This window comes from Sinocyclocheilus rhinocerous, unplaced genomic scaffold (assembly GCF_001515625.1).
Source record: "Sinocyclocheilus rhinocerous isolate Xijiao unplaced genomic scaffold, SAMN03320098_v1.1 scaffold295, whole genome shotgun sequence".
NCBI classification, from domain to species: domain Eukaryota; kingdom Metazoa; phylum Chordata; class Actinopteri; order Cypriniformes; family Cyprinidae; genus Sinocyclocheilus; species Sinocyclocheilus rhinocerous.
Window position 1 is genome coordinate 2,315,047 of NW_015647035.1, and position 10,924 is coordinate 2,325,970.

The following is a 10,924-nucleotide window of genomic DNA, read 5'->3' on the forward strand; positions in this document are numbered from 1 at the left end:
TGTCTACGCTCAAAAAACCGGACCGAATTGAGTTCTCTCTTGCGTCGTCAGATTTATCCATATGTCTGCTCTTCTCTTACTCCCACATATTGACATTTTTAACGTTTTATGCAACGTGCAGCAAGTGTATGTTAGCTCATGTCCCGCCGGTACATATGTACGCATCTAACCTCCGAATCACGCAGCAGATTCGTTCGCTCCATTGACATCCATAAAAAAAAAAACGGCCTCTGGTCTCCTTTCCCACCTACTGCCAAAGCGGAAGCGTTAGCATTAGCCGTTAAGCTTTTTTGGCTAAAAGTTGCAGGCTTGCCTTCTAGTTGCTTTGGGTCAGAGCTCACCAAATGGAAATCCATCTCTTATTCCGGTCCTACTTTCATGTGTCACGCGGTCTTTCGCAATTTCTCTTGTTATACAAACACAACTAGAGTGGGCAATTAGCGTCATCATGCTTCTCACACTGGTAAAATTCAGACGACCGTCAGAAGACTTCCGTATTGTAATTGCATGATGACAGCTATAATGAAAAGATGCATCCTTTGATGCTTGGACAGAAGCTGAAGGGTCTAGTTAAAGCAATAAATAAACTCTTGCTCAGATGATTGAGAATCTGGTAAGAAAGCGATACGCAAAAAACTGAATGAGAACTTGTAGAAACTAAAGGAAAATTTATAGCGGAAGTCAAGTATAGCTTAAATTGCAACCTCTTGTTTATTATTTAAAAGTAATAAAATGTGAGTTAATATTTTGATGTTTCAGTGTTCATTTTGTTGTAATGGACTATTTTTATTCTCCATTGAAGGTAATCTACAAAAATCAACTCAATGTGTCAGTGTATTTTTTGGTGCGCTACCATTCACCCCAAGATTCAGCCCAGCTTGTAATGTTAATGAGTTTGGCAAAAGATGCAAGAAAATCCTGCAAGTCTTGTGGACTTGCTTTAAAGGAATTTGTTTTAAAATTAAGGCCTTTAACGTTTTGAGAGCAATGAATTTCAATTTGGTATGACACACTTAAACCCCCTGTCTCATGTGCCCATGACTTGATGCATATGTGGCGTTCGTAACTAGGTGTGCTAGGTTTTATCACTTTTTAACCCTTACACACACACACACACACACACAGTAACACTGATAAACAGACCACAAGAATAAAGGGACTGCTACCCAATTACCGACTACGCCACCCCGGGGCCTATTTCCGGGGAAAGCCCTTCATATTAGAGCAAGGCTCACAAGTTCGTTACGGCTGAGTCAGGTATCAGACATGGGTTGAGTAAAAAGAATTAACACTTTATTTTGAAACCATAAAAACAAACTTTAACATACCAAACAACAAAATAAAGAGTCACACTAGCAACACGTAAACATACCCACTTCAGAATTTGGGGCTGGCACCTCTAAGCAGGATGGAGACACCAATCATACGTGCACACTCACACCACAGCACGCCACACCTCACTGTGAGCACAGCATTCAGGCCAAAAACCCACCACCACAACACAGGGAGACACCAATCCTCTGCTACTGGCCACCCCAATTCTGAAGAAGAAAACAAACAAAAATTTAACCCAACAAACACTTAATGGTCTTACAAAAACACAGTACACAACAATTTTAACAAATAAAAGAATTTGTCAGGTCAGTTCGATCAAGGCACTGCATCCGGCCACCACAACAACCAATTTGCCGACTGACTAAAACCAGGCAACAGCAGCCAACAGTATTACAAAAAAGAAGAACACAAAAGAAAACAAATACAAATTAAATCAAATCATAAATAAAAAGAAAAGAAAACTCAGAAATGACTGATGGCAGCGAGGTAACTGATCGTCTATTTACACGCCGCTTAACTTTAATTGAAGTTGTTTTTCTACTCACGACACATTTACAACAGATGGGAAAAAGGCACCACACCACAGGTCCCAAACCACAGTCCAACTGATCCTGCGGATGTTAAACACTGTAAATGTAAACAGTTAGCGGAACGCAAGCACTGTGCAACTACACAGAAGCTGCAACCAATAACGCTGATCTGCCGTTGCAATCCAACCGCCGAATCGTATAATCCAGTCTCCCTCGATTCCCCGAAACAGGATAATCATCACGGTGACAAGGTATGATAATGTATCTCTATAGCGAAACGAATGCAGAAAACCGGAACAGCCAGCAGACCGGTTTCCCCAAAGGTTTAGACAAGACCCAAAGCCCACTGCAACGTCACGTATACATTGGCCCGCACCTGTAATGCGATTCACATGGCACGGCAACGGTTGCATATTAAATGCATCTCCATGGAAGCGGCCATGGCTGAAAGCGTTCCGAAAAGCTCCTCAGTCCACCCTCGTAAAAGTTCACACGCCCCGCCGGAAGTCAAGTGACTCTCTCGCTGGCGCAGAAAAGACGCACACACATAGCGACACTACGGCCCCTTTTATATGCTACCAAATGAGCGTAATTAAAAAGACACTCCCTCTGACTAAAACCAGGCAACAGCAGCCAACAGTATTACAAAAAAAAAAAAGAAAACAAATACAAATTAAATCAAATCATGAATAAAAAGAAAAGAAAACTCAGAAATGACTGATGGCAGCGTGGTAACTGATCGTCTATTTACACGCCGCTTAACTTTAATTGAAGTTGTTTTTCTACTCACGACACATTTACAACAGATGGGAAAAAGGCACCACACGTCCCAAACCACAGTCCAACTGATCCTGCGGATGTTAAACACTGTAAATGTAAACAGTTAGCGGAACGCAAGCACTGTGCAACTACACAGAAGCTGCAACCAATAACGCTGATCTGCCGTTGCAATCCAACCGCCGAATCGTATAATCCAGTCTCCCTCGATTCCCCGAAACAGGATAATCATCACGGTGACAAGGTATGATAATGTATCTCTATAGCGAAACGAATGCAGAAAACCGGAACAGCCAGCAGACCGGTTTCCCCAAAGGTTTAGACAAGACCCAAAGCCCACTGCAACGTCACGTATACATTGGCCCGCACCTGTAATGCGATTCACATGGCACGGCAACGGTTGCATATTAAATGCATCTCCATGGAAGCGGCCATGGCTGAAAGCGTTCCGAAAAGCTCCTCAGTCCACCCTCGCAAAAGTTCACACGCCCCGCCGGAAGTCAAGTGACTCTCTCGCTGGCGCAGAAAAGACGCACACACATAGCGACACTACGGCCCCTTTTATATGCTACCAAATGAGCGTAATTAAAAAAGACACTCCCTCTATTAAGGAATTACGTCAGAGGTAGAGTACTGCTACACATACATGTCATTCTGGCATATTAGTATTAGTATTAATACCATTTTGGCATAGTATTAGAAATGTATGATTTATGAATTAGTAATTTTTTTCTTTACTAAACATATTTTTCAATTGGTTTTAGTTGTTTTTAAACATTGTTTCTTATTGTTAATTCATTTAAGGTATTCTGAAAATAAATTACCGATGACCTCAAACAAGGATGGCTCAGTTTTTTTTTTTTTACAGGTTGAGACCGTCTTGATGAGAGGACTCAAGATGAGTTTCTTCACTTTAAGTGCTTTTATGATATGTTTTTCCATATGTGATGGAGAATCATGCACAAAAGTAAGTTTTCTGTATGTAATATGTGTTTTTCATTGCTGTTTTTATTACTGTTGTGATTTTTTTTAACTTGCTTTTCACATTAGGGCCAGTAGATTATTTTTCAATCAAAGTCCTGACCAGTCAGTAACACGTTTTCTATGCTGTTTGTGATCATGGTTACTAGAGATTTAGTAATGTAAATGTCAGTTTCAACAATTCATGATTATGAATCGCAGAGGTAATTATTTTCTTTATGAAACTTTTTTTTTTTTATTTCAAGTCTTTTTAAATGTTTTAATTCATTTGGGATATTTTGGAAATGAATTGCTTATTCAAGATGACTTATTTTTATGTATTTTCAACCAAAATTCCTCATTGTTTAAAACCATGGCATTAGTTCCTCGTATATTCAATGACCTCAAACTAGTCTGGCTTATTTTATGAGGTTGAGAAAATCTTTATGAGAAGAGTAAAGATGAATTTCTTCACTGTTAGTCCTTTCATTATATTTTTTCTATTGGGGCTGGAGAATCATGTACTAAAGTAAGTTTTCTGAATTTATATATTTATTATTGTTACCTTTTTTTAAATAAATGTTAAATTTGAGGATTTTTATTTTTTATAGAATCAGCACTACTCATGCATGGGAAGAAACCTCAGCTGTATACCACCCAGTATTCCTTCCTCCATTCAAACTCTGGATTTCAGTTGTAATGTTTTGAAACACTTACAGAAGACTGTTTTCCCAGTTCCTCTTCAGGAACTCGAGCTGCGTCGGAAACGCTAGGGGAACGCCTTCTGTGACCACGCTCTGAATAACAGAAATCAGTCCAATAGCTGTTCTACGAGTCCTTGATCTGTCAAGGTAAGCAATACTGTTGCCATCTAAATATGTTGTATAATGTGTTGCTCTATAAATTATATGAAATTTATGTATTTGCTTTCAGATGCCAAATCGAGCACATTGAAAATAATACTTTCTACAATGTGAAGAATTTGGCTACTTTGATTCTCACTGGAAACCCTATTACATACTTTGGACCTGGAGGCTTGAATTCTTTATATAATCTACAAAGACTAGTTCTTGTGGATGCTGGCCTCTCATCCGTACAGCTTCAAATGAATAACCTAACCAAGCTGCAGGAGCTTAGAATCGGGACAAATAACATCCAGTCCGGGTCTCCTTAAAAGCACCTTAAAAGACTTAAGTTTACTTGATCTACATGCCAATAATATATCCATCATCAAAACCGATCACACTGCTGTGTTGCGAGAGATCAATAGAAACATGACTTTGATTCTTGTGTGATAATTCTTGTGTATCCCTCAGAGAATTTGTCAGTATAGCTTTCCAGTTATTTCACAACAGCTTTGACCTGATAATTGTGTGTAGTGGCTTTCCTATAAGCCAGGACAAGGTGGTAAGTTGTTCTTGAGTTACAGGTTGGAATAAACAATGTCAACAGCTATGTCTGTTTCTTGACTTGATAATTTATTAAACACAACAGGGAAAAAAAACATACAATAAAACATATGAAGAAGCTATGGTAAGAACCATATGTTCCCGCCACCCGTACCTGTCTAATACAACTTCAAGGGAAGGTTAATATCACTTGATGTGAACAAGTGACCTACACTTACTAACGGGAGTGCACATCGCCCTAGTGGTGAAATAATCTTTACATTTTGGGTCCTACAGTTATTTTGATGAAATAATCTGGTGCCTCAGTTTTCAACAATGAATTAAAAGAAGAATTTAATTGCTTTTTATGTTGTATTCAACCATTTCTGGCAAAGATGCCATTGTTAGTTGTAGATACTGCAAACAAAGGGCTTTTCTGCTCTTCTTGTTAATATATCTCAGAACTTCCCTTTTGAAACAAACATGCTTACAACAGTAGTGCAAACAGATTTATGTCATATGAATTTCTTCCATCCTGACTAACGTGGTTTGTCCTTGGTTGGGAGTTTTCCATACAAGATTTTGCACATGGTCTTTTCTTAGAATGATTGCAGCACGAGAAAATTCCTTTGCTGAATCTTAATTATTTTGCATGTTGGAACAATGTTTAATTCGGAATCTTACATCCTCGTCTGTTTAACTGGCTCAGTGCTATAAGCAAATTGGCAGGTCAGAGTTCGCCAAACGGAAACCGATCTCTTACGGCCCTGCTTTCCTGTGTCTCATATCAGCACACGCGAGCTGTGTCCCAATTCATAGGCTACGTCCTTCGAAGGATGCGGTCTTCTTTGAATTGGGACACAGCAGCGGTCTCTCGTTTTCTCGTCATACAAACGCAACTAGAGTAGGTAATTGGCGCCATCTTGCGTCTCACAGTGTTAAAATTCAGACGACCGTCAGAAGACTTCAGTATTGCTGTTTGATGAGAGGTATCGTTAAAAGATTTAAGTCATTTGATACTTGGAGGCGCTGTCTCCAGTTAAAGCGAAAGCAAAAGCAAAAAAAAAACTGCTTAGATGAACAAGAAAGAAAAACTGGTAAGAAAAAGAGACACAAAAAAATAAATGAGGGAGAACTTAAAATAGAAGACAAACAACTTGAATTACGACCTCTAATACAATGTTATAAGCTTCAGGTTTATCTAAAAAACTCAACTTAAATCAGTAGTTCACGTGTAGGCCTAGGCCTATTTGTTAACTTACTTAGTATGAAATAATTAGAATGTTCTAAAGTCATTCGGTCATTATCGCAAAATGAATTCCAAATCAGGCTGATAAGGCTGTCTGGTAGCCTAATGACCGATCGACTGATTGTACATTATCCTTTAAGTCGCTCATTGTCACTCTTTTCAGTTTAAACATGTCTTCTCTCTGTGCAAATTATAATGATAGGCAAACTTAGTGCTGTTTGTTTGGGAAAAAATAATGACTGAATTAATGCTATTAAGTTAATTTTGTTTAAAAGATGTGCACAATTTCCTTTGATTATTGCATGACTAATTTATCCAATGAATGCAATTTACAGTGCATCTGAATATACTGTATCATAGTATTGAAAATGAAAATTAATTGTATTTATTAATGTTTTTTTATTACACGGCTCTGTGGAATACTTGATTCTGATTGGTCAGTCCCGACATTCCGAGGTATGTTATCCCTCGATAATAACCGGTAAAAGCTGATAACACAGGCTCATCCGGGTAACTGTAGTCGGCGCTATATTCTTGCTTTAAGGAACACCCTGATCACCCTGTCCGGGGTTATTCTGTGATAACAACCGGCTGGATGTACAGTACATTATCCCTTACATACCTCGGGTCTCTGAGACCCAGAATATAAGTAATTTTTCATGAAGGGTGTTGGAGCCATGCTATCAAGTTAAAATTTAGTTTTGAAACAGTGAAAAATGATATAGTAATGATAAATGTGATAATGCTGAGGACTTCTGTTGGTCAAAAACGTATGTAAATGCAGTGGGCCAGTGGCAAGACTCAAGCAGCTACAATAATACTTTTGACAATATAACAGTATTGTTTGTTGTAAATGAAGTCTATGTTCATACTAATACAATACTTAAGTTTTATCTGTATAGTCAAAATTCTTTTTTAGCATTTATATGTTAGGCTATAGCATCCATGAAAAAAACATTGGTGTACAAAATGACAATACTGCCACTATGGGACATAAACTTGCAACCTTTCACTTCATCCAGCCCAAACTTGTCTGCTCCAATCTGATTGTAATCCTACCTAATTAAACACTGGCTCGAGATCAGTTTTAGCCTCACAGCTCAAACTGGTTTAGATATGGTATCAACTCTTCTTAGCGTCAAAGCATGAGAATGTCGATTGTTAATTTAGTTGTTAATTTTATTGCTTAATGGAACATATTTTGTCTTGTTGGAAGGAGTTATTTTGCAATGGTAGTGTTAAGTGATAGTGTATCCACCTTGTTCTTCAACGCGGAAGTAAGCCAATGGGCAAGACTTCCGGTTCATTAGCTGCTATAGGGAAATAACGAGAAGAATAACAACGTGAAGTAAAAGGACAAACTGTTTGCACTACAAACCAGTGTGTTCATAATTAAGATAATACATAAAAATAATATGCTTAATATGTTTTTATTTATTTATTTTTTTACATTTATATTATGTATAATTGTAGAGGAAATTAGATTTTGTATTACAATTAATCTATTCAGAAAGGTACTTATTCATTCAAGATCTACGAAATTAAGCACAAGCCTACTTCCCTATGACATCCTTTTGCCCATAGTTCCCCATTGTTGAAAACCATGGCATTTGTTCCTCATAATTAATGACCTCTACCAAGGCTGGCTCACATTTTTATGACCGGTTGAGATCACTCAAGATGAATTTCTTCACTGTAAGTGCTTTCATGATTTATTTTTCCATTAGTGCTGGAGAATCATGTACAAAAGTAAGTTGTTGTTTTTTTTCCATTGAAATCTGTGTTATTCATAACGTTTTTTTTTTTTTTTTTTTACTGTTGTGAAATTTGAGAATTTCCATTAGTTCATTCATTCATTTAGATTACTGAGAATCAGCACTACTCATGCATGGGAAGAAACCTCAGCTGTATACCACCCAGTATTCCTTCCTCCATTCAAACTCTGGATTTCAGTTTTAATGTTCTGAAACACTTGCAGAAGACTGTTTTCCCAGTTTTGTCTTTTCTACGAGTCCTTGATCTGTCAAGGTAAGCAATATTGTTGCCATCTAAATATGTTGTATAATGTGTTGCCCATAAATTATATTAAATGTATGTATTTGCTTTCAGATGCCAAATCGAGCACATTGAAAATAATACTTTCTACAATGTGAAGAATTTGACTACTTTGATTCTCACTGGAAACCCTATTACATACTTTGGACCTGGATGCTTGAATTCTTTACATAATCTACAAAGACTAGTTCTTGTGGATGCTGGTCTCTCATCCTTACAGCTTCAAATGAATAACCTAACCAAGCTGCGGGAGCTTAGAATCGGGACAAATAACATCCAGTCTATGTCTCTCCCTTCATTCATGAGCACCTTCAAGGACTTCAGTTTACTTGATCTACATGCCAATAATATATCCATCATCAAAACTGATCACACTGCTGTGTTGCGAGAGATCGGCAGAAACATGACTTTGATTAATTTTGAAGCAACCGGAAAATATTTTCTGTAAAACCATTTCACTAAGCTCAGATTTTTAGAGCAACAGACTTTGACACTGACAGCTGTGTGCACAAGAAAAGACTCACAATGGTTTTATCGGTATGTTTTGTTACAGTAGTAGTTCTTTTATCACTCTTGGTTTATAGGTTCCAGTTTTATCTTCAGTATTGCTGTATTTTACTGAGAGGCTACAGATCACCTGGACAACAAGAATGTTCCTATGATGCATTTGTGATTTTCTCCAGCTATGATGAAGTCTGGGTCATGAATGAACTGATGGAGAATCTGGAGAATGGTGTTCCACCTATTCAGCTTTGCCTGCATATGCGGGACTTTCAAGCAGGGAAGTCCATCGCCTCCAACATTATCGATGAAGGAATAATGGGCAGTCGTAAAATCATTGTGGTCGTGTCTCAACACTTCATTGATAGTGCCTGGTGTCGATTTGAGTTTGAATTAGCTCAGTCTCGCTTTATGATGGAGCGCAATGCCAACATCATCATCATCATTCTGGAAGATGTGGAAGAGAGGAAGTCTAAGAAAGTGTTTGGACTTCATAAGCATCTGAAAAAGAACACATACCTAAAATGGAGCAGAGACCCTTTGAGTAACATGAGATTCTGGATACGCCTCAGGAAAGCTATTATTGCCACAAACCACTAATTTTACATATATTGCATATATGTTTTAAATAAATAAACTCGTGCCTCATTTTCAACCACAATTTTAAAGAAGAATTATTGCATTTTATGTTGTGTTAAACCATTTTCCCAAGGCAGAGCTCCTTTGAAAAACTGCAAATAAAGGGCTTTCTATGCATCATGGGAATGCACGTTGCAAATAAATAACTTCCCTTTTAAAACAAAAAGGAGAAGTGAGAGATGTTTACACACATGCAATACTAAGACAACAGAGAAAAATCTGATTTATGTCAAATGTGATATAAATTGAAACGGCTTCACACTCACTGATGTGTGAATTTAAGTAATATTCAAGATCTAGTGACAGAAAAATTCTTAGTTTGCTGTAGGATCTAGAATCTCCTGTCCAGCAGTTTGTTCTTTGTCACGTCAAGTTTTCCATCGATCTCACGCAAGATCATTTCTAACAATGATCATGCCATTTGTGGAATGGATGATTTTCCTATGCTTAATCTTAATTTTGGTGAATGCTGGAAAAGGACACGAATGTACCACGGTAAGAACAGCTCATAATATAGTTCATATATATGTTTGACATGTTTTGAATACTGTTTGTTTATGCAGGCTCAATAATTAGTATAGTAGTATTTTGTAGTAGTGTTATTGATATTATTATAGTAAGATAAAGTATTATTAACATGCAGGGCTTCTGAACTTTTGTATTAATTTGACTCATGTTCTCTTGAGAGTTTTATTATTTCAATGTCCCAGAAAACAAAATATTATAATATAAAATATTATATTATATTATATATTAGTAATTTCCTAATTAACCTTGTTTTTCAAGGGAAGGGAAAAGGGAAATTTCATAGTATGTATATATGCACTTTTCAGAGCTTGACTTTACTCTTTATCTATCTATCTATCTATCTATCTAATAGTAAAGTAAAAAGGCCTTGGTGTCTCTCAGACAGAACACGAAGGTTGTAAAAATAAAAAATACCAAAAGTAAGTTGAAGTAAAAAGCAAAAATGGTCATTTCCTGTGTCTTTCTTTCATTTCTAGATAATAAAGAACATGGAGTACTCATGTTCTGGGAGAAATTTGACTCATATTCCCAGCAGTCTTCCCTTCACTGTGACGTCTCTGGATTTCAGTTTCAATTTCTTGAGCTCTTTACATAAGTGTGTATTTCCTGTATTGTTGAATTTAGAAGTCTTGGATCTCACAAGGTAAATGAACAATCATGAATCATTATGTGTTACAATTTAAACATGTTAGCCATTTTTCAAATGTACTCACTTTTAATCTTTTTCCTTTCAGATGCCACATCAAGCACATTGAAAATGATACTTTCTACAATGTGAAGAATTTGACTACTTTGATTCTCACTGGAAACCCTATTACATACTTTGGACCTGGATGCTTGAATTCTTTACATAATCTACAAAGACTAGTTCTTGTGGATGCTGGTCTCTCATCCTTACAGCTTCAAATGAATAACCTAACCAAGCTGCAGGAAGGAGCTTTCGGGACAAATAACATCCAGTC

At 37.2% G+C, this 10,924-nt stretch overlaps 2 protein-coding genes across 2 annotated transcripts in view; both read left to right on the forward strand.

Annotated features, from left to right (window-relative positions):
- The first annotated feature begins 8,127 nt into the window (after positions 1–8,127).
- On the forward strand, positions 8,128–9,434 carry LOC107708381 (toll-like receptor 4). The gene is made up of 3 exons (XM_016512578.1): positions 8,128–8,267; positions 8,349–8,689; positions 8,779–9,434. The coding sequence occupies exons 1-3, from the start codon at positions 8,128–8,130 to the stop codon at positions 9,393–9,395; spliced, it is 1,098 nt and encodes a 365-aa protein (XP_016368064.1). The 3' UTR covers positions 9,396–9,434.
- Positions 9,435–9,842: 408 nt separating this feature from the next.
- LOC107708382 (toll-like receptor 4) overlaps positions 9,843–10,924 on the forward strand; it is a 2,467-nt gene continuing 1,385 nt past the window's right edge. Inside the window, exons 1-3 of the mRNA XM_016512581.1 lie at positions 9,843–9,929; positions 10,439–10,605; positions 10,697–10,921. Of these exons, the coding sequence (XP_016368067.1) occupies positions 9,843–9,929; positions 10,439–10,605; positions 10,697–10,921 (479 nt within the window). The remainder of the gene's footprint in view (positions 9,930–10,438; positions 10,606–10,696; positions 10,922–10,924) is intronic.